Below are 27902 nucleotides of genomic sequence, written 5' to 3'. Positions count from 1 at the left end.
ATAAATTAGGTGGGTGGCATTTCCCCATAGCGGAGCCATGGGCCGTCCACCTAAATCAGGGCCAATATCTCAAACATGAAATAAATCACCACTCTTTGCTAGCAATTGCTTTAAACAATTTAATCAATGTTTACAAGAACAAAAACCACTGAGGTGCTCAGTGTTCAAGTGATCACAAAGTGATATATTTGGAAGTGAAAAAATTCATAAACAAATTAGATAAAGCTAAATCAACCAGGACAATTCATAATATTTTTTTTTAAATTTCTTTTTATTTAACCATTTCAACTGTCATACATAAGAGGACACAGTAGAAGGCGATATTTCCAATCAGATTAGAGTCTTACAGTTCAAGAATAATTACAAGCATCTTTCCTGGCGGTTAGGGGTTGTCCATAGCCTCATCTTCAGTTCGCTGGCAGGGTGGGGGACATATATTCCCTCTATACTGATTCCAGGCTCCCCATATCCTGTTCCACTTCCCAGGGCACCCCCTAGCTACAAACACTGCTTTTTCTCTAAACATGCACCAGTCTAGGTCTTCTTTCCACCTCCCCAAAAGGGGTGCCCGGACGGCACCCCACAGCTGTGCAATGTTCCTTTTTGCGATCATGTACGCCAGCGTGGCCCATTGCTGAGTGTATGTGTTAAGGTCCGTAGGCTCCCAAACATTCAGCAGGCATCTCGACAATTCATAATATTAATACCTGAGCTACATATCACAAACTATTGACCAAATAACCCTTGTCTCCTCAGTGTTTTGTCCTTATAACAAATCAAGAGGTCATCATTAGGACATAAAGGATTAGAGTCCAAGCACCAAGACTAATATTTGGGTGAGTGTGCCAGCCGGTCACACTACATTTAAAGGATCTAAATCAACTGAAAGAACTTGGTAAACAGTTCCACTAAATGGAAATAGGCGGGATAAGATTTTTCCACATTCTTAGGTATCTCCACCAGGAAAGATGATCAATTTTGCCATGCTTGTGGTAGAATATTCCAGAAAAATGGAATACCACAGGTAACCAGTCTAGAGTCAGACCATGTTAAAAAGCAAGTCTACCATTCGATCTACCATTATCACTGGAAACGGTGTATCGATGACAAGTGAGTTTGACCGGCTGGCAAACTCACCCTTATTTTTAGCACTGGTGGTCTCTATTTATGTCCTGACTACGACCTTTTTTTTGAGGTTGAAACAATTTCATCACAAGGCGTTATTTGGTCACTAATTCATGATATGTGGCCCAGGCATCTCAATTAGGAATTGTCCTGGTTGTTTCTGCCTTAAACAATTTCCCGTTATTTGTATTTACACATTTTGTCACTTCACAAAATGTCACTTGAACACTGAGCACCTTGGCTTCATTTATTCATGTATACATTCATGAACTTGTTTAAAAAAATTATTGGCAGAGATTTGTGATTTATTTCATGTCTGAGATAATGTGATCTAACAGATTATCAGTTCTAAAAGCAAATGCTGTGCTGCAATAATTGTTATTGTATGTATATTGGTCTTACGTTAACCCAATATAAAACATGTCAACCTCCTGTACATATAAGTACACATAAACTGATGGCTACACAGTTAATATGAATTAAAATCTGACAACCTTATAAACTCTATAAAATCATAACTTTCTAAATGATTTAATTGTGTTATAAGTGCACATCAGTACCCGTTTAATTTAAAAGTTCACAAGTATGTCAAAATCTATATTTCCTTGATATGTTTTTATGACTATTTTGGAGACACATGAAGAAATTTCTAAACTAGAATATGGAAAATGAGTGGATCTGGAAAAAGGGTGCATTAAGATGTACCTGATATAAATTGGAACTAGCGTTATGGAAACTTCAGTGGCAAACATACAATTTGTTATAATAATAAGCGGTTGGCACTGTCCTTCACTACTAGAATATTTGCAGAATGTTCATGAATTAAACAGTGGTGTCCAGGAGGGTAATCTTGTTATGTCTACTTTATTTCAGTGGTACACATACACGTAGCTTGGCAACCAGTCCTCACTAGGGAGTCAGAGCGGCAGTCCTCTTTTAGGGCTTGACAGTTTATATATTTGTCGGTGTATGGGCAAGGATTGGCTGAAATAAAAAAAAGTAAAACACTGGTTAAAGGGGATACTTTAGAAGAAAAACACACAAACCTCTTCAAACCTCTCAGTGTTTACACCTCATAAAATGGACGTTAATGGTACAATATAGGCGGTTGGCTTGCAGCATTACTACTTCTACTGGGTTAAATAATTCATAGGTGACCCCTCAGCGGAATTCAAATTGGTATTCTCACTTTATGATTCCCACCAATTTATGAAAATAGCAGGTATCTTTATAGATGTTTTGGCCCCAGAATCAATACGATCAGCTAAGCACGTTTTTCAAGAGAAATACATTGGTATTTAAAAGGTCAGCACTTTTCAGAGGCTACATTGTTATCCTATGGAATTCTGTAATGCCTGTATAAACAGCAGTCACTAATTTGTTTATAATCGGCGAATTGTGATGCACCAAGGAGCCAATTATGAATGCTGTTACAGTCGAGTTCTGACATCACAATGTCTGCTGCCAGAAGCTGAGGTGAAAGACAGGTCAGGTCACTGAGAATAATTAACGTAGCTGTTTAAAGCACCAGATGGAACTTCTTGGTGAATTGCAGAATCCTTATAATGTACAGCGGGGGTACTTTATCTCTTATATCACACTGCTTTACCCCAGTGTTGTTTATTTCCCACAGTCAGTGGAGCACTGTAAATAGTCATGGTAAAGGTGTAGTTAATAAAGAGAGGGTTAGCTCCATTTTGAGAGTGAAAGTGGCCCAATACTATATTTGATATAGTGTGAATCAAATAGATTTCCCTACATCTCTTTCCTAATTTGGAGGGATTGTTGGATGCAGGATTGTCATTCCACTTCACATGTGCATAAATGTAAAAGGGCTGCCATTATTGATGCCTTTGTGTATGCTGTTATGAAGAAAACAGTATACAAATATGAACACAATATAATGCTGTCAGGATCCCACCTGACCACTGTGAATAAATCTCATTTTATTCTCAATAATTTGAATTATTCCTGATTGCCCACAAATTTTTTGAAGTGATCACATGAAGTTATAGGTAGCATTACTATAACCTTATAGCCCGATGTAGCGGGCTATACCGGCTATTAAAGGCCCGAGCCGAAGGCGAGGGACTTTAACAAGGGAACCGGGACTTTAATAGCCGGTATAGCCCTGCTACGAAGGGCTATAATGCTATTAGATGATTCTGCCACTAGAGGGCAGAATGTTCTAGCAAATAAAACAAAGGCCTCTCGAAGCTTGAGGGGATTTAAACCCCCTCGAGCTCCAAGAGGCCTTTGTAAAACATTGGAAAGTTGCTCTGCGGGCCTTTACCGGCCCGTAGAAGCAGGGAGCACTCCATTGTCTACAGTGGAGGTCCCAACATTCCAATGTTCTAATACAGATTATGGACTCTCTCTCAATTTCTGTCCTGCTGTAAGCAACTACCATGTCTACTTGCATGTCTAGAACTGTACCTGTAACAGATAATTTCATCATATGCAAAGAGTCGAAGAATGCTATTGCTTAGGGTAGGAGGTAGGGTACATAATAAGACAGTAAATAGACAAACTTTCAGTGATTTGGGGGATAAAAGATGGAGATATCCTGGACTGTCAAAATGTCTTTGCTGAGAGGTATTATGCAGCGGAATTAAAAGTCAGCATAACATAAGATTACATCCATTTTAGGTGAGGTTGTAAACTGATAGTGCTATTATGTACAAAGTTTCTATCACTTTGGAAACTCCTTGAAATTTGAAAAACACAAGCTCCAGGAGTGAGATTGAATATATTTTGTCACAGAGAAACTTACTGCACAGCCCCGCATCGCAATTTGTCGGACATCTTGCACACGGAGTGCCTGATTCATATGGCAAACCCATCCTTGTGTATTCATTGCCTCTGAAAAAGTGAGAAGTGTAGCAAATTTCATAGAAAACAGAGAAAAAAGCACACTTCAACAATTTTGAGCAGTTATGAGTAATTAGTAAAAAATCATATTATCCCAAATACTCTTTTGCAAAACTTTTTTTATTGCATATTCTAAGGAAGATTCACTTTTTATAGATTTGCCCTCCAATGTTTTTACTGAATTGTATTGCTGGTGTTTGACTGGGGCACTGCTGTCCAGTGCCTAGTGTATGTACTCTGATCCCTAAAGCATGTTGAAATTGGCAAATCCCACATTGCTTTATTCAATTGTCCTATTGGGCCACGGTATATGGTGATGAAATACACCTATGGCATGAAAAGTAAAATGTCATCTGTGGATTGTAGCACTTACAGTGGCATTCACTAGTGTGACAAAGAATAACATGGCATCAGGCCTATCACTGCTGCCGTTTAAACCTACAGAGCAACCTAAATTACACCCTTTGACAGGTAAACATCTCCTTTTAAATATTAGTAGGTCACTCCTATGTATTTTTTTGTAGACCGCAATGAGTACATGGTTTTAAAAAGTGGGACATGTAGAAAAATAATGCTACCATTTCCCTAGAGTGACAAAGCCCTAAAAAGTATTTTCATTATGGCTAACCGAGCTGGCCTATGCAGAATTTATTTATTTATTTATTTATTTATTTATTTATTTATTTATTTAATGCGTTTTTATATAGCGCGGACTTTACCCGAAGGTGTCAGAGCGCTTCACAATAGGAGCAGAAATGATACATAAGGAGAAAAATTATAAGTGACATGTTACAAAATCAAACGTTACGGTCCATGAGGCAATAGTGACATTAGTGCAAGTATCAGGAGCAAACAACATACAAGAGGTAGCAAACGATACGTTACAAAAGAAAAAAAAAAAAAAAAAAAAAAAGTGACGTGTGCAGGTTACAAGAGCATACAAAGTACACAGAGGTCAATAAATGGCAGACACTCAAAACACTAAAACAAAAGTTACGTTACATGAGGCAGTGGTGGCCGTTGTGCAAGTATCAAAAGCAACCCAAAATACAAGAGGTAGCAAACGATACGTTACAAAAGGAAAAGTGACGTCTGCATGTTATACAAGAGTGCAAAGTACAAGTAGAGGTATAATACTGCACTAAATGGCAGACACTCAACACACAAAAACACACTGGGAATGCACTTCTATAGGCATGGAGAACAGAATTTCCTAAAACGGAAGGACTTCCTTCAGAAGATAGAGGACGTAGATTAAATTTGGAAGTGTCTTTGAAGGAGGAGAGCTTTGAGGTCAGTTTTGAAGGCCTGGAAAGAGGTGGTGGTCCGGAGATGAGGCGGAAGCGAGTTCCAGATTCTCACCGCGTTGCCTGAAAAGGATTGGGCCATCGATCTTTCCTTCTTGAAAGTGGGAGGTTCAAGCAATACATTTTCTGCATTACGTGAAGGTCTGGAGCCTCCAGAGAGTTTCAGTTTATTCGCCAGGTAGCGAGGGGAGGAGGAGGGCAAGGCTTTGTGAGTGATACAGGCAGTCTTGTAGATAGATCTTGCCTCTATGGGAAGCCAACGGAGGGTGGATAAAATGGGTGTGATGTGGTCGCTTCTTTTGGCCCCATAAATGAAACGAGCTGCTGAATGGAGAACAGACTTCAGAGGGGACAGGTGGGTTTTGGGGAGGCCAGTAAGAAGAGAATTGCAGTAGTCCAATCTGGAGAGAACCAGCGATTGGACCAGGATTTTAAGGTCGTGCTCCGGGAAGAAGCGACGAATCCCCCAAAGAAGGCGCAGTTGGTATCGAGCAGACTTTGCAATGGAATCGATGTGGGAGAGTAGATTGAGTTTTTTGTCGAGTATGACACCAAGGGATTTTGCGCTCTCGACAATGATGGGTTTATTGTTCAGTAGATTAGTCTGATCCATCCATGATTGCACTGGGGGAGGAGAAAGTGAGGAGGAGAGGAGGAGGAATTCAGTTTTGGAGAGATTCAGGATCAGTTGATGAGTTAACATCCAGTTTTGAATGGAGTCCAGAGTAGAGCTTAGGAAGGAGAGATCGTGAGTGGAGGCCACCTTAAGGTAGATTTGAGTGTCGTCCGCATATAGATGATATTGGATCCCGGATTTACTCGGGAGATTTCCCAACGGCTCTAAATAGAGATTGAATAGTGTGGGTGCAAGTATAGAGCCTTGAGGGACACCTTGACTGACCGCTAAAGGAGATGAAAGACTGTTCGCTATTTTGATCATTTGGGATCTATCAGAGAGGAAGGAGGCAAACCATTTGAGCACAGTGCTCTCCATGCCCCTTCTCTGTTGAAGAGTGTTAAGGAGAGTGTTGTGATTGACAGTGTCAAAGGCTGCAGAAAGGTCAAGAAGAATTAGAAGACAAGACTCCCCTGAATCGAGTATCCGCAGCGCGTCATCAATCACTAGCAGCAGGGTTGTTTCAGTACTGCAGTTTTGAATGAAGCCGGACTGGAAATTGTCAAGAAGATCATTGTCCTTGATATAATTAAAATTATAATATTATATCTACGGACTGGGATCAGCTAGAAATACCATGACACCACTATTTGTAGCAGTTATTAAAATTCAATTCAGTGCTGTATTTGGACGTTTAATAAATACCTTTACTTGATTCAGTTGTCACGAGGCTAATTAGCATTAGCCTCTACCAACTCCCAGCCTATGGACAGCCAAGGAAGAGGTGTGAAAGAGGATTGAACTTCCTCCCAGGTCAGTACAATAGGCTGATCTGCTGGGCAGAGATGACGCCTCTGAGCCTAATATAATATGCAGGGTTGGGGTTGCAGGGTCGGTGGATAATCTGTTGACACCATAGTGTCAATTACTGCCTGACAGATCTATAGAGCAACCTGTAACACTTTGGCACACTTGAAAGGGAGAGAGAACAGGATTGGACAATTATTGTGTACCCCAGCCTAGCTGCTTCCTCTCTAAATTGATTCCATGTACCCTAGGTAAATAACAGATTGGATTCTGAGGTGCCCTTATAAGTCCCTAGTATAGGGCATAGTTTCCCCAGAGGCCTGCCAGGGGCTGAAGCATTTATTATGCCACCCCTGGAAAGCCCTCCAAAATGATACCACAGGTCTGCTACTGCAGCCTGGGTAAGGTGGTGCATGCACCCCTTACTGAGATACAGGTTCACTATATCTCACCTATCACTGCACATAGAAACCTATCAGTCACCCCTATGGCAGGCCTTATCAATCCTGAAGGCAGGGTGTTTGGTTATATGTGAGAGGGTGCCCAGGCATGAGCTGAGCCCCTCTGCAGCCTTTGGAATCTATCCTCTGGGGTTGTCAGTGGTGCAGCCTGACCATATACTCTTAAGTGCATTATAACCAAACGGTAAACGCTATCTTTGGACTGGCTGCACGGAAACATGTCGTGTTTGGTGTCAAACACCTTGGAATCATACCCACACACCAGTAACTGGTGTGAGAGTATGATCCCACCCTTCTAGAGGGAGAGACATGACAGCACCGATATACCCGGTACCAATTTAAAAGAGCCCTGGCTTCACAAAATGGATGCTGCAGCACAGACACGTGTCTGGCCTCCTGCTGCTGACCAAAACTCCGGCAGGGGAGGCCTGGACAATAGGTTTCCTGTCACAGGGAGGTGTAACCACCTCCCAGACAGGCTGATGTGTATTGGGGCTGAGTGGGAGCACTATGAGAGTGCTTTGAAGTCCGGCACTGGGGGCACATTTGGTGTCCCTGTGCATAGTCCAGCTCAAACCGGTTCAGGGGCTACCAGCCCCTGCTCTGATGTGAAACTGGACAAAGGAAATGGGTGTAGCCACCCCTCTTTCCAAACCCTCCCATAGGTGGGTCCCCTGAGTTAGTCCAACCCCCTTCTTACGTATAAGTAAGGAACCCCTGGCAACAGAACTTTAGACATCCCTGGATGAAACTCTGCAACTGAATCCTGGAACTTTGACGCTCTACTCAAGATTAGAGGACTGAAGTAATCTCCCTTGTGGCCGAGGAGTGACTCCCCTGCTTGGCAGGCACCAACAAAGCAATTGCCGGTCTGCATCTCTGAAGCTCCTGTCGGACTCCGAAGTATCTGCAGCCCAGGAAGAGGATTTCCAGTCTTCTCAGAGGCTGACCCAAGTCCCCAGCAAAGCTGAGACCCGCAGCCCTCGTGAGTAACGTGGAACCGGAACTCCTGGTCACCGTGCACATTTGCAAGTGCATTGACTTCTCGACGTCTCTTGAAGTTGTGCTTTGGGTTACCTGTAGCCCAAGCCCGGAGCACCTTTTACAATGAAGATTGTGGGCCTACACTCCACGAGTGTTCCGTGAGCCCACTTCTTGCATTTCGGCTCGAGGCTCCTTTGCGATCCCTGGTCCGATGACTGGTGGGTCCCTGTGAAGGCAACTCTGATTTTCCTTGGGCTTTCCTGGTTGCTCCAGATGTGCCCTGACTTCCCACCCCGTGGTGAGTCCCCCAGACCTTGCTGGTCTGCACCGAAGCAACTTTCTCCTTTCTGCGTGGGTTGCTATTGCCAAGACTTGTTGTGTCCAATCTGGGTACCGACGCTGCAGCACTTGACATCCTTTGTGGGACAGCTCGAATCCAGCTCCTGGTCATCCTCAATGCCTCCTGGTCCTCGTGGCTGAGTCAAGCTTCACCTTCTTCACTTGAAATCACCTGACATCGTTGAGCATTTGTCTATCGTGCCCCTGGTCTCTGGCTAGTGACCCAGACTCTGTCCCCTCTGCTTTCAGGTTCTTCTCATCTTCGATCCAGGCTTGGATATCTTCGGACACTTCGCATCTTCCCGGCAGCAGCACTTCTTCGCCAGCTCCCATAGAAAACGACGACGCGACCCGACATCATTTGACACCTATGCACACGGCTTCCCTGGGTGATGTAACTCGAGTACTCCTGTGCTCCCGTGGGTGTTGACCCTAGAACTTCCTAAGTCCAAAAGGGTTTGGTCCTAGTTCATCTCTAAGTGTCCCTAATCAATAAAAATCTAACCGCGACTTTCCCCATAGAAGCTAACGGGAGCTCTCGGCTGTGTTCTCACACTGCACACGGCCCCGTGGGTCCCCTGTGTCACTACCTTGGGTGGTTTCTTGGGGTCCAAGTGATTCTACAGACTCTAGGCCTTGTGTCTAGTTAAGTCGTGGTTCTTACACCACTATTTTAGTTTCTGGTTTGGCTCGCCCCTAGGGCCTAACGTGTATTTGTGCTATTTTACTGTAATATTTGAAGTGTAACTTATGTGTTTTGACCTCTAACCTCATAAAGAGACTAGTAGGGTGTGTTTAGAAATAAATACATATATTTTATATATATACCTGGTGTGGTTGCCTTTCATTTAGCCATTCAAGAGATTATAGACTGGTAAAACAAGCTGCTTTACATTCCATCAAGATTTAGCCTGAAGGCTGCTCTCCATAGCTACCACTAGGATAGCTTTCAATAAAGGTTGTCTTTAACCTATCATCAATTAGGGGTTGTTTGGACTGGTGCAAGGTGCCCACTATAACTAGTGGACAGCATATACCAGGCCAACTTCTCACAGCTACCCCTCATGCACTGGCTATGCGTTCAATGTGGGATGCTTGATAAGATGCCTCCAAGTTCGGGGAGCCCCAGTCATCCCTCCTTCACATCCTTATTTTAGAAGAGTAAGGGTAACCAGCCCAGCTCAGAGCAACCTCTAAACTATGATGGTACTTAAATGTGGAAGATTTCAGAGGGCAGAGGGGATTTTCACAACCCAATGAATGTCAGGTGGCATTGCAGTACTCATCCCATGCTGTAATCAAACTGGTTTTCTGATCAATGGGCCACCAGGATCCATAAATAGTGAAATTTGTATGTTTTCATTGAAGCCCCAGATCCAGCATCTCAAGTGGAGGCCTAGACTAGTTCCCCATGGGCAAGAGTAGTCTCTTCCAGATATTCACTCGCGACTTCTCCAAAACTCCATAAGCAAGCTACTAGTAGAGGAATGGACTGGTGTGGGGTCGCAAATAGAATGCTACATTGTCGGCATAGAGGGAAACCAGGTGGGAAACATCCCTTATGGTTATGTTCCCAATTCTTCCATTTCCAACCTGAGCCATTACATCAGTGGCTCAATAGCCAGGGCATGCAATTTTACCCAGCCTCACTCTGACAATGGCCTTTATGTACAGTGGACGTAAATTCATCCATTTACAGAAGGCCAGATTAAACCCATTAGAAACGTCTCTCCCACATGTATGCCCAATTTATGGCATCAAAGGTGTTTTCTAATTCTATTGCTGCCAAAGTGATTTCATCATTCCTGTCTTTCACAAAATGAATTAGGTGCTTTTGCTCGGCGGGCCCTGCATGGGTCCTGTAGCCAGTCTGTGGTTCTTTGCGGGCGGTCTAAACTCTTGACTTTGTCCCAGTCCAGGGAGACCTGATGACCAGTTTAAGTGCTATTTGCTGTTCAGTGCAGAACTGCATTTAATCTTTAATCTTAAAAAATAATATCTCAACTTCTACTTATTGGATTTTTGTCGTTTTGTTCTTGTTTTATTTACAAACTCCCAATCTATTTTCTCAACCTGTGTGGAGTCCCTTTGTGGTGCTTTGACTGTTTTACTGTTGTTGTATTGCACAAATACTTAACACATTGACTCTTAAGTTAAGCCTGACTGCTCTGCACCATGCTACCAAAGGGTGAGCACAGGGTAATTTAAAATGGGTATCTGACTTACCCTTACTAGGATTGTGGTTCATGCTTGGGCAGGGTGCATACTCTGCCAAGCAGAAACCCAGGTCCTCATTTAAAAAGTTCCTGCACCGCCAGTACGTCACTTTTGGCATACTGCAAAACATTGAAAATGAGGCACCCAATTTCTAACAACAAGGTATTGCCTTCATGTGGGTGGCAAAGGAGTGGGGCATGAACTGTCATTCTGCATTTTTCTTCTGAGAGAAAGGGTTTACATTTTTTCAAGAGACAGAGTTTTGATTTACTTGGAAAGCTGCTCTTTGAGTGGAGGTTTGAATTTAGGGTAAATCTAAGAAATTAGCCCTGTTTTTTCCATGAAGGTGTGAAACCTGTTAGGTTTAAGTCAGAAAGCCATGATTGAATTAAAGAACATTTGACTTTGTTGGCAAACTGGTGGAATCCGTCCTTCATGGGTTTTAACATCAGGTAATTTGTTGACATCCATGTTTCGATGTGTTAGAGGTAGACTTTGAGTCTGTGAATATTATTGGTTGAGGAGATTTGAGGACAGAGTTCTGTGTTGTTACCATAGTGGTGTATATTGATGTCGATAACTATATGGATAGCTCCCAAGGGTTCTGTATAAAGGGGGTGAAATGACGGGTGACAAAATGGAGACCTGAGGGACTCTGCACATGACAGATGGAGTCCCTTATATGGTTGCTCCTGTTTGAATGATATGCTTGAATGATATGCTTTTGGTTGGTGAGATCCGATGTAAATAATTGAAGGATTGTACCCATATAACGCTTTTAGCATGTGGGTCTCTGTTGGATGATTAACAGTGTTAAAAGCTGCAGACAGGCGGAGCAGAAATAGGGGACAATGGTTGTTTTTACCATTGAGGAAGATGACGTTATCAACTACTTATATACCTGAAAAACTAGGTCAACTCATTTTCACCCTGAGGTCCATGCATTCTTTCAGTCACAGATTTGGTGAGGTTTGAGCTAAATCAGAATGTTACACATCAAAGATCCAGAATGAGCAATAAGTATACAATGGAGGATTGAACACATTATACATAAACCGCATTTCCAGACATGTATTTGTTAGCAAGCATGTCTTCTTTGGACACTCTACACAATAGTATATTGGTACATAAAATCATATACAATTCAATAGTTGAACACATTAGTGGTAGAGGAAATGATAATGAATGAGTATGTACACTAACAGTAACCTTACACTACAGATCCTGAAAACATTTCAAATTAATTACATCATATGACACTTATTTACCTGTGACTTTTCAGTCACAGGGAAACTGAGACACTGAGTCAAAAACGCTTCTTGGAATAAGGTGGAAACATTCTCCAGTAGGGTTACGCCTACTTTGTAGAAAAGTTCTTAATATTAAAAATGTTCAAGGAATTCGAAAAGTAATCAACAAAATCCAGCACAAGCATGTTTCCTTTAATAGGCAATGATTAAATATTTCCACATGTACTAGAGACATATTTTTGCAATATTTTAATTTATAAAGCAAACAAGATTATGCATTTAAACTTCTAGCTTGTGTTTGTTTCCCAGCTGGGAAAAGATTTACTTCAGAAGAGAAACCTTCTCCTTTACATTAATCAATACATGCAGTGATTTTTCCCCATTCCCAATACAAAAATACACCATAACCAGGCTAGCCATGAATCCACATGCTTTTCAAAGGCAGAACACTATTTGCAATGTCTTAGTGTGAATACCTACACGTACACATCTATTTATCCGCAATTTCCAGGATGACTCATACAGGAATGCCCAAAAACCTGTCACCTAACTATGGATTTGAGAATGCAGCTATTGTTCCATATTGTCAGTTTTAGACTTGGCCCTCTCTGCAGGGTTACCCCCAAATCTTTTGCCTTTTCCCTTCCTGCTTAGTTGAATTAATTGTCATTGACCTGAGAACACTGCTTGTGTTCACTCTCTAAAACATGGTAAAAGTGACTTACATCTAATTGGCACATTTAATTTACTTATACGTCCCTACTAAAGTGGTATACCGTATACCCAGGGCTACACATGCTACTAATAAGCCTGCAGCACTCCTTGTGCCACTCACTTAAGTGGCCCTCTAAAACATGTGTCAGGCCTTGCCTTTTTAGCCTGTGTGGAGTTTAAAACTGGCAATTTGACTTGAAAAAATAAATCTCAGACATATATGTAATGCCTAGTGTATTCCCTAAACAGCCCATACGGCATGGTGCATTGTATTGAAAAAGTAAGCCATGTACCTTTATGTTTCTCATGTCCTGGTAGTATAAACCTCCCATTTACATTTTTACTACTGGCCTACCTCTCCCATAGGATAACATTGAGGTATTCTATTACCTTTAATAAGTGATTAGGAATAAATGGGGGTGCACAGTTCAGAGAGTCCAAGAGGCAAGCAGTTGTAGAAAAATAACTTCTTTATTTTAACTTTAAAGAGTTCATCTGGTATAAAAATGCCCAGCCAACGCGTTTCATTCCCCGATAGGGAACTTCATCAGGGCTTTTATTTTTAAATTTTGAGTCACTGTGTAGTTTCCAAAACATTCATAGGATGAAGTGTATTGCACTTGGACCCATAAATCCTGAGCCAGGTTTCCAAAACTTCCTTTCCTTTCCGTTTCTTCTCGTCGGATAAGTGATACCTTTTGTCGGGGAGCAGGTAGAAATGTCATGTTTAGTGTCTTGGGAACTGTAATGTAAAATACAAATTAATATTTAAGTTGTCCATTTGGTGCTTGCAGCCTGTTTCCTGGATCACATGTCAAGGTGTAGTTGACAGTTGGCCTTTGTGCATTCCTCCCAGACAGCCACAATGGAGGGCCTGGGTGTTCGTAGGATGGGCCATCCAAGCTAGATGAGGAGGGTGAGCTGTGCATAGCCCCACATGGGGTGGAGCTAGCTTTGCAAAGCCACTCTTGCATTCCAAAGAAACAGCCTCAAAACAAACTAAAAGAACTTCACACTAGCCCATTGTGACTACAGACAGCAGGGTAGGGAGGCAGGATGTGGCATCTACTTCAGTGGGGGTAAAACTCCAGGCATAAAAATAGGACCCACAGACCCACTTTTCAGTTACCTTCTGGACCTGTGTAAAGACTCTTAGAGGACTGCCCTGCTGTCTGTGGCCTGCCCTGTGCCCTCAGAGAACTGACCTGATGCTGGTGACAAGTTTCCTGTTTGAACCCAAGACTTCCTGGGAGATTCCAAGGGCGAGTTGGCTGGCCTACTGATAAGAGCGTCAGGGACAGAAATGGCTCCAACTATCTTGAACCCCTAGCTGGACCGAGCCTGAGTGTCCAAGTGGTGCCCCTCCAGTCCTGGACCTTTGGAAGTGGTATTGAAGGTTCCCAGATAGCCTGAGTTCATAACTAGTGACTAAAGCCAAAACGTGTTCTGAGAACCATGAGGAGAGTATGACCTACCTGATCACTGATCCGCTCCTCGCAGAAAGCATATTTGGCCTTGTTGCGCCCTTGTGGACTATAGCCTGCAGCTTTGTCCTGTTGGAGTTCTTTAACTTCTAAAAAGGAGCCTAAGTTCAAATGTAGAAATCTTTACTGCAATCTCAACCAGCAGTTTCCCAACGATGACTCCTCCTCATCGGACACCACCGATTTCCTTGGCTCACTGAACGTTACCTTTTTAGACTTTTTCTTAAAACATTTCTTTTCAGGGCCTGATTTAGATATTGGCAGATCGGTTACTACATCATAACAGTGACAGTTTATCCCGTCCGTCAAATTATATAAATACCATAGGATATAATGCGATTTATATTTTGGTGGATAAGATATCCGTCAACATTGTAATGGAGTAACTCATCTGCCAAGATAGAAATCAGGTCTTAAGTCCAAAGATAAGGAGAGATCAGGCCCAATCCACTTTGTGTATATGACCAATACTCCACTGTGGATGGCCATAACTTTTGACTTAGCCATGGTCTTGGGTGACTAGATGCCGTCAATCATCGCTTTGAACATTTAGGTGTTAGTTTTCACTTCAAAACTTACAAATTCATAACTCCTTTTATACTGATTGGATTTTTGGGATTTTAGTGTCATATAATTTATTTAAATATACTCAATGTTTCTAAATTGGTGTGGGATTTTTATTGTGTTGTGTTTTCACTTTATTATTGTTTAAGTGCTGAGTAAATACCTTACACATTGCCTCTAAGTTAATTCTGACACATTTCATGCAATGCTACCATAGGGATAAGCACAGGTTAATTTGTGACTTTATGAGGTTCACCCCAAAAGGATTGGGCTGTTGACTGAGAAGGGCTCACATGCCTCTCAACCAACAACCCAGTTTCTCACATTCAGTGGGTTGTTGGTTGACTGAGTCGCAAACCTTAGTCAAACAGCAGCCACAATCCTAGTCAGGATAAGTGTCAGGCAAACCCTAAATTAACCTTTGCTCATCCTCTGGTGGCTTGGCACAGAGCAGTCAGGCTTAACTTAGAGGCAGTGTGACAAATATTTGTGCATCACTTTAAACAGTAAAACAGTGAACACACACACACAGAAAGATACCACACCAAGTTAGAAAAATAGTTCTCACTTTAATAAATAAAACAGGACCATAACAACAAAAATCCATTAAGTAGAAAATGAGATACTGATTTTTAAAGGTTTTAAGTAAAAATAGCGCTAAGAAGCATAAAGCATTAAAATGGGATATCTGGTAGTGCCGGACCTGGACAAAGTCAAATGTTCAGGCTAACTGTGATGGAGTATGAGCCAAACAGAGGGACCCAGGTAGGCCTGCTGAAGAAAAGTACCCTAACCCGAGATTGCAGAGCATTGTGTGGGTTCGGGTTGAGGATGCTTTGAGCTGCAGATGTGATGCACCGGTTCTGAAATGCAGCGAGGCTGTGGTGCGATTCACTGATGCATTGACGTCAAGCACCCTGGGCATTCAAGGCAATGCGTCAGCTCCAATGAGCGGGAAAGCTGTGTGAGTGTGGAGTTTCTTTGTTGAGGATGACGTTGACAGGGATGTGAGGAGCTTGTACTAGGAAGAACATTGTGCAGTGACAGTTCCAAATGTGATGCATTGAATCCGATTCACACAGTAGTGGCAATGCGTTTGTGGTTCTGATCCATGCAGCAGGGGATGAATTTGGTTGTCCTGGAGCAAATACCTTAGGCCAACTTCCAAGGGTCCAGAACTGGAGTGGCACCACTTGGCAGGGCAGACTTACAGATGGCAGAGTTTAGGTGCAGAAGCAAGGTGGTTGGAGATCTTTTATGTCCCTGAGACTTCAGATTAGGAGGTCATGATCATGATCACGGTCGGCCAGCAAGCCCTTTGAGTTACTATGCTCTGGGTTCAAGTGATGCAGGTCCTGTCCTTCTCAACCAGGCAGGTAAAACAGTAGGCAGCAGAGCATCACAGAAAGAGAGGGATCCAACAAACCAGCAGATTGGCAGTTCTACAGCAGCACAGCAGTCACTCTTTCGGAGTAGTCACAGGTCCAGACGTGTACTGGAGTCAGAGGCCCAATGCTTATACCCAGTTAGGCCTTCGAAGTGGGGAAGACTTCAAAGATACTCCTTTGAAGTGCATGGCGGTCCTGCCCTTCCTGACCTGGCTCCAGACTCACTACAGGGGGTATGCAGCCCTATGTGTTGGGACAGGACACATCCTATTCAGGTGTGTGTGAGGCTGGGTCTAGCTCTTCTCTCCCATCCTCTCAGGTTGCCCTTTGAAATCACCATTAAGTTTCCATTGTGTGTGGCTGTCTAGCGGAATACACCAAGTCCAGCTGTCAGAGAGGTAATCAGAGACAGGCAGCACGCACCAGGGGCCATATGTAGGTAATTTCTATTTACCGATTCCTAAATACCGGATTTTACCGATTCGGTATTTAAGAATCGGTAAATAGAATGTAGGTAAAAAATCGGTAGATTTTACCGAGTCGGTAATATTCGTTATTAGTTATTACCAATTCGGTATTTACCGAATCGGTAATAAGGAATACCTTCCCATTCATTCCTATGGGCCTGAAAGTCCATAGGAATGAATGGGAAGCCATTCACTATTACCAATTCGGTAAATACCGATTCGGCAATAGGGGGAGCATATTCAAGGGTGGCAGGGTGTCACATTGACACCCTGTTGCACCCCTGAATCGTGCATGTGTGCACATGTGGGGCACATGGCACATGGCACTTTTAAAAAAGCACAAAATTGCTTTTTAAAAGGTATTCGGTATTTACCACCAACCTGTAGTTGGTGGTAAATAACGAATCCTTAAACTAAAAATGCCTAAAAATGCACTCACTTGAGTGCTCCCTACATAGGATTTAAGGATTCGGTAATTTACCGATTCCTCAAATTAAGGAATTTGTAATTTACCGAATCCTTAAATCCAGCCTCCTACATCGCAAAGGGCTAAATACCAGTCGGTAACGGGAAATTTACCGATTTTCGGCCGTTACCGACCGGTATTAGCCCACCTACATATGGCCCTAAATGTCTACAGTAAGAAAATGCAACTTTCCAAAAGTAGCATTTTCAGAATTGCAAATAAAAATTCAACTTCATCATAAGTTGTTATTTTAAATTGTGATTACTGAGACACCAACATTGAAAAGTTTATCTCTTATAGTTTGTGAATTACACTCATAAGATGTAATAAGGTAATCTCAATGTTATCCTATGAGAGCAATAGGCCTTGCAGTAGTGAAAAGCGACTTTGGGAGTTTTTCACTACCAGGACATATAAAATGTAATAGTACATGTCCTGCCTTTTAAATACACTGCACCCTGCCCTCTGGGTAGTCTAGGGCCTACCTTAAGGGTGTCTTATATGTATACATAGGGAAGGTATTATCTTCCGGGCCAAAATGGCAGTGTAAACTGCACACACAGGCTCTGCAATGGCAGGCCGGAACCATGGTTAGAGGGATACCTAAATTGGTGGCACAGTAAGTGCTGAACGCTCACTAGTAGCATTTCATTTACACACCAAGGCACATGTAGTGCACTTTAATAGGGTCTTATAAGTTAAGTAAATATGTCAATTGGCAATAAGCGAATATTACCATGTTTAAAGGAGAGCGCACAAGCACTTTACAACTAGTAAGCAGTGGGAAAGTGCACAGAGTCCTAAAGCCAGCAAAAACAAGGTCAGAAAACTGGAGGAGGTAGGAATATAGTTGGACGGAAGACAACCCTAAGGCTGTCAGGTCTAACAAGCACCCTCTCTTTACACAGGCAAATGTGGTTGTAGCGCAGAAAGTTGCAAAAGAAGTTAAAAAGCAAGGCACAATTGATTGATTCACGTGGATTAGACATTATTTGTATGTGCCCTATTCAGATTTTTTTCAATAGGTTAAGAATCATTAGCAGGTGCAGAAAATACTCACGCAGGGCAGAAATGGCAAGAATATATGAAATCCTTGTTGCACAATGCCATTTGACAGCCGACCTCATGAGACAGGGCCCAAACAAGCTAAAACAGTGGAAATGTGGATATTTAATAATGCCATCAATTTCAAAAAGTTAAGACACATCCCTTAATCACTTGCTTGTGACAGAATAAAAATAAAAAATCACTAACACAGACATGTCTGCACAGTATTGTGAGTTACATATTTTGCACACGGTTTTTGCATACTGTAAAATCTGGAAACATTGAATTATGAAAAATAACAACAAAACAGAACCAACATATTTATAGTATTTGGCCTAGAGCTGACATTAAATACGGTATCTTATAATAAATAATCACAATTATGGAAACAAAGGAGCACAATATCACAGGATTACAATGCCCTTGTAGCCACTTCTTCATGTTATACCCAGAGACACTGGAAATATTTCATTGGGAAGGACCAAATTATGCAACATGGTTGACTAAATTAAGTATAAATAAAATGCAAATTATGAGGCTTAATGCGTCACATTTTGTGATATTATTACTTTTCGTTATTTTGTCTTTAATGCATGCACCGGCAAACACTGGTCAAAAATTTCACCTCATTAGTACCAATTTAAACCCCATATGCGGCAATAAGCTACAGAAAAAGGACCAGTCAACCTGCAATGGACCTTCAGCTGCGCAGCAACAAGTGTTCATGTGTTTTTAGTAACTTTTGCTCCATTTGAGCTAGAAACACATTTTGTCTGTTAAAATCTGCAGATTACGCAGCAAAGGATGGGTTCCGTGGCAAATGTTGCTGTTAGAAATCAGGATCAGTTTGCAGTGTACCCTCACTTTCTACCACATCTGAGACCTCTGGATGCTAGTTTTCTGACTCTGAGAGTGCCCTGGATTCTGCTGGGCAGGTCCAGGGCCAGTGCTATGTTGAAAACACAAGTGATAACACACACAACGATTAGGGTACACTATGTATTGGGGAACACCTATGAATGGCAAGCCCTACCCTATAAGTCCCTAGTAGATACAAAGGCAGGGGGATTAAAACTATCTTTAAGTTCCTAGTATATAATAGGGCATGTGGGTTTAGAGGCTAGCAACTTTTTTTGCACTTGCATGTGTGCACTGCTGAGAGCCTGAGGTCATTTTAAATGCAGCCCTGTGTTGCAGCAGTACTTTAGAAGTGAATTGTGCCCAAATTCGACTTTGGTGGTAGGTGCACTTAAAAAGTGATAAACTACAATATCTTGTCATTCTGGGTACCCCGAGGGTCTCTCCTAGGTGTCGCAGGGGTGGGGGGGGGGGGCATGTCATTATAAGGAGGGCCCTTATGAAAGAAGTTGTATATTTCCTGGGGATAGAGAAATTGCCCATTCCACTTTCCCCATTGTAGTAAACTGACTCCTAAGATCGACACTGGTGCTAGGAGCACTGTGGGGCGAGGATCTACACTATATGTGCCTATTCAGGACCCCTTAATTCTCCCCTATGTGGCCCAGGTGTAGGGTGTCATGTAACTATAAGCAGGGCCTTTATAAAATATTTGTATATGACCTGGTGATGGAGAAATGGCACATTTAATTTTCCCCATTGTAGATACCTAGCCCCATAGGATATCAATGCAATAGTTTATGAATGTATAAATATCGCTAGGAATTAAATTAATATATCAGTCAAGGACTTTAGAGAATGGTATTGATAAATCCAGTAATATGCCATTGATGAATGTATCCGAAATTGTACAGAAAAGACGTTAACGCTTTTTTGTCTGTAAGCTAAAATTCAGCCTTCCTGCCCTCTTCCCTCATTGGTCAGTGCTCACAGGATTAGCCAGGTTGATGAAGTGATAAGTGGCTCACCCAGGGAGAGGCTATCTTGTGGAGAGAGCTCTGCTATGTAGGAATGGGAGAACAGGGATGAAGGGTTGTAAAGCATGACACTTCAAAGGGGGATAGGACAGGCAGGAATGCCAGGTCAATCTACCCACCAGTCTTTTTGACCCAGCCAGATGGCAGGCTTAAGGCAGGAATTTGCAGGTGGTAGGGGGAGGAAAGCTATGGAAATGAGCCCTACTGGAGGTTGGTTTAACTAGTTCTTGCTCCTCTGCTGAGATTTCAGCTTTACTGAATTTTAGAGGAATAATGCTTTTTGGGAGAAGATTATGCCACACTTTAGAGAAAGTGGTCATGTTCTGGGGTGTTGCCCTGTACCTGATACGGAAGTGCACTGAATAAATATGTGAGAGGGGCAGAGCCTCTTTGTTCTTCTGCTTGAAACTGAGCAAAGAAGAAGACTTGCCAAGCTATAAACTTGATTTGCACCCTGAGGCCCTGCATTACGACTGACTGTACCTGCTGCATTATCTGGAGCTACAGCCCTATGGATGTCCCTTGCTTCTAGAGGAATAAATAGTGGACTCCCTGCAAGCTACAGGTTAACAGAGCTCATTCGGATCAAAAATCTCCTGCTTGGAGTGCATCCAGTGGATTTGTAAGGGTTTTGTGCAGGCGCATTGTGGGAATTGTGGTCTCGACCTTCCAAGGACCTTCTTAGAGATTCCAGACCCTTGGGTTGTGTTTTGGACACTTTGGACCCCCAAGATGAACTTCAGGAAGAAGTTCCAGATGTTTGGAGGAACTTTGGAACTTACTCAAACGCGAGAGTCAAGCCGGCCAACCTTTAACTGCGAGCTGTCCTGACATGCTGGTTTGTCCCACTGAAAAGCTCTGGATGTCCGACTTTCAGAATTTGACTGGTAGCTCCCTCAAAAGCAGGTTAGGGAACCCTCACAGAATCTGGCCTGGTGAAGAGCATCGAGGGACCCCAGCAGAAAAAGCGTCAGAAAGTCCGAAGGTGAAATTCTGACTAAGGCCTACCGCAAGGGGAATCTAAGCAGGGCTCCACCACGGTCAGCCTTAAACTTTGACTTTGTCCCAGATAAGCACGACCAGATGTCCCAGGTTGGCACTACAGGTTTCTAAGTACTATATAGTGCTAAATCTTTAAAAAATCATATCTCATTTTCCCTATATTGTATCTTTTTCATTTTGGTTTCATTTTAAAGATAAAAAGCTTTCATATTATTATACATTAGAGTGGGATTTTTATTGTGTGCTGTGTCCTAATTCTTTACTGAATTGGTGTTTTTAAATGCTTTACATACCTGTCTCCTAAGTTAAGCCTTCCTCCTCGCAGCCAAGCTACCCAGGGTTGAGCCTGAGAATAATTTTTTGAGACCTGTACTGAGACCTAGACTGTGTTTGTAGCCTTATTATCAGATGAAGATATACATTTGCCACTACTAATAATCCACTTTACAACAGTGACAAATCTATAACTATGCTGAAAACGCTGCTGAAAACGCTGCAGCCACAGAATTGCATAATTCCTGTAGCCCAGCTGATTTCCGCATGTCATACAGTCTCTTCATGTTCAACAGCTTTCTTTAGTTATACCTTTTCTTCCAGTGTCTTTGTTTATTACCGGCTATTGTGCATATCTTTCCTTCTTTTAGTATTACCCTACATTCATAGGCTCCTCAGCAACAATTGATGTGTTGAGTTTCCTTTCACAAATTGCTGTGTGTTTATAATAATAAAGGCTCTGATTCTCAAAGTAATTTACAGCTGAAAATGGCTCCATTGATGCCTGAATGCTATCAGACAAAACTGGTACACCTACCATGCAGTCGCACACAATTACTGCGTACATTTATGTAGTAGTATACTCACACAATACCTGGGGGTGGAAGGTTTAAGGCTTAGGTTGCCTTGAGAATTTGTGAACGCACGCAAATGTGAGTTTCTGTGCTTTTCAAAACTCCTATCTGCCAGTGCTTAATTTGTAAAAATTTAAGTGACAGGGCTCTTCGTAGGAGGCCACTGCAGCCTACACCACCCATTTGTTCCCCTTACCAGCGCTGCCAATTACAGTACCAACACAACTATTATCGCACTACAAGTGTGATAATTCAAACTAGCACAGGCCACTCAAAGCTATAAGAATGATATTAAAAATTTATATTGTGTTATTATACACTGTACCCATCTCGAAATTATTCATACAGCACCACTATGTGGTGGACTTTCATTAGTGCTGGTGTTGACAATTAGGTGTCTGTGCCAAGTCCTGGAAATCACTAAATTAAGTATTGTCTCCAACAGCTGCGGACGGTGCAGGTAAGCGCAGTGGTGTCAGGTGGGGCACGGGGAATGTCGACAGAGAATCGAAAAGGGAAAATTATATACACAAATTATTTGTATTCTGTCATCTGTTGACATCCTCCCCGCCCCACTGCCTCACCGCGCCTACCTGAACCGTCTGCTGCTGGTCTCTAACCACTCTCCACCAAGCAAAATGTCAAAGATTTACTCCAGCAAGACCCCCAAATGTCATGGAAGTGTTTAAGAAGTGAGTTCTACACATGGAAAATGTGCATGTCCACAAGGTGTTCCATTCCCAAATGAAGGAAAAAAGACTTTGAACAGCCCAGCAACGGGAAAATAGCAAACGTCACAAGACATTTCTCAGAATTATGATAGGAAACCTGTGACTAGGACAGCGTTCCACTGAATTCATAAGAGATGCACATACCAACATGTGCTAGAAATACACCTACGAGTGTAACTGGCCAACATTTTATTATGAATATGTGATGTATTTTAGGCCATTGACCAGTAGCACGGAAAAGTAACATCAAAAATAAATGTAATTAGCAGAAAACATTAACATGAAGCACTCGTGTTGTGAAGCTGATCATAATTTGCGTACTAAATGTGCTTATTAATTATGCCATTTCATAAGTAGGCAAATATTAGTTTAAATTGCATTAATGTTATGTGGATTAGTAAAGCCTTCATGGTGCGTACTTATGTTAGCCAAAATTCGTGGTCCTGAAATTCATTCCCTGAAAACTCTTGCTTTAGAATTAACAGTTTGTATTTCATGTGTGCTGAGGGATCTGTTGTTTCTCATGGTTTGTGTTGCAAGTGAAAAAAAGGGCTGTTGTTAGATAGAATAAGGTCTGTGTTTTATTAGCTAGGCAAGGAGAGAAGAAGTTACAATAGTGTGGCTTGAGTCGATAAAGGAAGGGCGAGTGTTCCACACAGGAGAAGGCCTGGAAACCAAGAACAAATTGTAACGAGGAAGGTACACTGTTGACTGTGGAAAAATACCTTCAGAGCGGATGGCGTAATTTGACATGCACCATGGAAGTGCTGCTACCTGTGGATAACTGGTTGTTGGAATTAGGGATGGTACCAATCTTCTTTCCTACCTTCAGAGAGAGAGCATCTCAGAAGAAGCTCTGCCTTGGTAGCTTTATGCGACTTGACCCTTCGATCTTTGAGATTTTTGAGAGACTTCTTAGGAAGAATCCACGTGCTGACACCTTTTATCCTTTCTGAAAATGCAGGATGCCACCTTAGTGTTCGAGTAGGGATAGATTTAATGCTCTTCATTTACCAACCCTCGATGCAGGGAAACTTCCTTATTTTCTGTATCTTATTTCTTGAACTGATTGCGTTGTTTATGCTACACTGTCTAAATTGGATGCACAGATTTGGCTTCAATTTAATTCCTTTATATTTCCATACTCTTGTGTTGAGGTGTCTTTATGTCCAGTTATTTTTGGCTCTGTAATAAATCAACCTAATCTGAAGTAGTTGTCCGTGGGCTATTATGCATCCAAGAGAGGCATTGTTTAATCGACTTTTTCCCCTTTCCACTTTCATGCTGCAAAAAAGAACCATCAGAGTGTGACTCTAGAACAGGTTTAGAACTTATAGGCCTGGCCCATTCAGTTAGTAGCAGAGGATGATTTGCACATGAAGAAAGGGGAGACTCTAGAACTAATCTTGAATAGGTAGAACCTAGAACCCAAAAGCCCAAAATTAGAGCCCAATGATTACATCTGGTGTAGACCGACAGAGTCTGATGGTGCAGCGAAATCAGCAGCGGAAGGAGGAGTGAGTATCAATAGGATGTATGTGGTATGTTAGATAGTGGAAATGGTTTGATGGTGTGATGTCTTTCAGAGTTAGAGTGAGAATCAGATAAATGTGGTTTCGGACCGGACGTGGTACAAGGATTGAGATTTGAGTTACAGGTCCGAAGTGGCCTAAGATCCCAAGAAATTAAAAGGTGTAGAAAACACAGAGATTCCGATTGTCTGACTGAAGAATTAAGGAGTTCTCCTGAGACATTAACAGCAGTTACACCTAGGATAGGGAACTTAGGGGCCCATTAAGATGGCGGGTGGAGGCACCACCACGGTGCTGGCGGAAAATGCCATTTTCCTCACTCTAGAAGCGGTCCTCACACTCGTCATATTAGTATGGACAAACATAGCCCATTTCCCGTTCACCATGGTGCGACAAGAACCGCCATCGAAATGCACCCACCACCACAGCAGTGGGAGCCAATGGAGACCCCCCCGCCATGTCCCATCTACTGTACACATCAGGATGCCCCAAACAGTCAGTCACACCGCTGCGGAGAAACCACCCAACCAGAGATGGCGGAAGCAGGACTGTGGAGCGTGAAACCAGATTCCAGGTCCCTTCCATCCGGTCCCAACCGCAATGGATCCAGCTCTACACGTCTTCCCGGTGCTGTACCTGATACACTACCAGCAAGTCATGCACCTTCGCGGATGCCGCCGCAGGTACGCAATAACACAACTCCGCACACAACAAAAACACACAAGTCATGGGCAGATATAAGGTCCCTGTCCACACCAGACACACTGGTGGGGACAGGAAGACATCCACAAGTGTACCCACCCATGGAACCTGTCACCAATTCACCCCTCCGCATCCAGGTCACCCACTAACCGCGATATTGATGCAATGTCCCGGTCACGTCACTGCAGCGGTGAAGACGCGAGAAAACATGTGCACAATGAAGAAGGCAGGGCCGGCGCCAGGCATGGGCAGTGCACAAAGATCATAGGGCCACACCTCCGGCCTCCACACACTAGCATCCCCAAACATGAAGGGACATGCCATGTGCCTCTCCTGTGCTTGCCATGCACAATAACAAGCCAGGTGAACCCACACACTGCATCACACACCAAACAACTAGGGAGACAGCCTCAGCAGGTGGGGCTGCAGAGGAACACACAACACAGAAGCACAGGGCCAGGAGAACCCTCACACCACACCTACACTACACTCATGGAAAGAAAACTGAGTCCAAGCACATAATGAAAACTCATACAGAATCAGAACAATCACTCAGCTGGACACACAGCCTGTCAAGTCACACAGACATACCCCACACAGACACAGCCACATACACAGACCAGATGTCAGCAGCAATGGAGGACAACAAATAGGAAAGCTAGAGTGAGGTGCACACAAATGGAAGGCCAAGGAGCCAACCACTAAGCATGTGTACATCACATGCAAGAGAAGGAACATATAACAACACCCTTAGCCCATCAAATCACACATGGCTGGCATAGTGAGTGAAATTAAACCACAGTCACCTCTGTGCAACAACTCAGGGAGACAGCAAGACAACCCATGTATAGGCACAGGGATGAAGGAAGTCTCTGAAGTCAAACAGTGAACAGCCACAAATCTGTATCCAACTACTTGACAGGTGTATGTCAGCAGCAAAACACACAGGGCCCATTGCTACACTCCATGACTGTCAAACACAACTTGGATCCTTCACACATACCCCCCACTTACCCCACACCTGCAGCACACAACACCAGTGTCAAACACACAGAAGGGTGCCAATACTGTCCAGTCAATACACTGACAAACAATCACACTCCCTGGGGGGCATCCACAAATATCACACACACACAGGGATGCCTGAACCAATGCTGGCACAAAAACAACAGCCAAACACAAAACTCACTAACAACATACACAGACCAGACCAGTGCAGCAAAACTCTGGAAAGGCAATGAGAGCCCAGACAGAACAGGAGTACACAACATCATCAGTCAGGAACTATGAACAGACAACATACCCCAACACAGACAAGAATGGCATCATCTCTAAACAATCATGGACACAAACTGGGAGCAATGGGCCTACAATGAACCACAGACAGACATACCACACCACCCATCAAGTCAACATGGTGTCATAGTCTACCACATGATTGCACATGCACAATCCTGACAAGTGACAGGTCAAATATGAGAGCAGAAAACCCCAAGGATGCACCCAAAACATGCCCAGGAACAAGAATAGCCGTAAGTGCATGTGACAGACACACAAGTAATGCACCCTACACTGGAAACACACATCGGAATGAATCAAAACACACCAACAAAACACCCACACCCACATGCAAATAGACCATCACAAACAGAGCATTTGTCAGCTGCAACAGACAACACAGCCCAAACACTGCACACATCCACATCAAACACACAACAGATGCAAATTCCAATACATCACATTGCAAACACAGCTGGACATCAGGGGATGCACACCAGTCAAGGACAAGGCAACTTATACTTACAGCACTGCATGCACGACAAGCAGAGTGTGCACACCAATAATACCAGTTCCTCACAGATATGAGTGACACACCATGAACCCCCACAACACAAATCAGCACAGCACACAGACAACATCACACTCAGGAAGGGAAGCAGTACCTCAGCAAACACCCATACAGCTAACCCAATACCCACAGATGCACGAGTCTGTGACACCCATGTGAAAACAACATGACCAGAGGACTGTGCAGCACAAACAGTTGAACTGCATATGAGCAACCTTGACTGAAAAACAGTACAAGAAAATCACATATAACCAATTGAGAAAATGTCCTGAGAGGCACATTGGTCCTGTGCACTGATCAGCACCACAGAACATCGTGTAACAAATGAAGTGGTGGGGAGGCACACACACTGGCAACCCAATGGGACAGCTGACATGAGATTGAAGTAGTGTGTATGTCAGAAGTGGACAGGTGGGGAGTGCCCCATACAAAAATAGAATGGAGTGCAGACTCATAATGGGTAGGCATCAGAAGCACAGATGGGGGCTGTTATGACTCCACACCCCACATGCCATACTGGAGCCAAAAAAGCCACAAGTGACAGCAATGCATGAGAACACACACCCACAATGTCAGTATGGCTGAGCAGGTCTGCACAGTGGTGACAAACAGTATCAAGACACATGGCTGATCAACAAAACACAACACTGACTTGCCAGTCACACACTCTGCATACTCGAAATTGGCACCAACAGCAAGTAGGTGTCCCCCAGAAGTGCAAGGACACACCAGCACACTGCACAGTACACAACCTACAACTCCCACATGTGCACACAATCACAAGCACAGGGCTGACTAATCAAACTTACAGGCACTCAACTCCTGGGTGACACATGTGTGCAGTTGTCATCGCAGGGGCACACACACATCAACACTACTGATAAAGTCTCCCCCTTCACACTGCACACTTCTTGACCACTCAAGTGCACACATTGAAATGTACCCATGTGACTGTGATGACTGGCCATCACAAGATGACCATACACCAACACTGTTGTTCACACATCAAGAAAGATCACACAAACATGATGGTCCTGGCCAGCCTGCCTGCCAGGATAGTGGGATTCTATCCTGTGGATAGAATCCCACTTTGTGCTGCCAGTGCATCCAAACATGACACGTACAATTTAGCTAACCTGACCAAAGAATGATTATATTAACAGGAGTCTATCACAAACCACCATCATTGCACCCCCAAGCCTCAGAGGCACTGAAGTGCCTGTCACCGCTGCAAAG

The 27902-nt window shown here is 43.1% G+C and overlaps 1 protein-coding gene across 1 annotated transcript in view; it reads right to left on the bottom strand.

Annotated features, from left to right (window-relative positions):
- Positions 1-277: 277 nt before the first annotated feature.
- LOC146816609 (cysteine-rich venom protein-like) overlaps positions 278-27902 on the bottom strand; it is a 559639-nt gene continuing 532014 nt past the window's right edge. Inside the window, exons 7-9 of the mRNA XM_085610485.1 lie at positions 18121-18206; positions 3899-3987; positions 278-2109 (exon numbers count right to left, since the gene is read on the bottom strand). Of these exons, the coding sequence (XP_085466611.1) occupies positions 1985-2109; positions 3899-3987; positions 18121-18206 (300 nt within the window). The 3' untranslated portion in view covers positions 278-1984. The remainder of the gene's footprint in view (positions 2110-3898; positions 3988-18120; positions 18207-27902) is intronic.

The sequence above is a fragment of the Triturus cristatus genome, chromosome 6 (genome assembly GCF_964204655.1).
Source record: "Triturus cristatus chromosome 6, aTriCri1.1, whole genome shotgun sequence".
In the NCBI taxonomy this organism is placed as follows: Eukaryota; Metazoa; Chordata; class Amphibia; order Caudata; family Salamandridae; genus Triturus; species Triturus cristatus.
The sequence above is the reverse complement of the archived record's forward strand: the minus strand, read 5'-3'. Positions and strand labels throughout refer to the sequence as shown.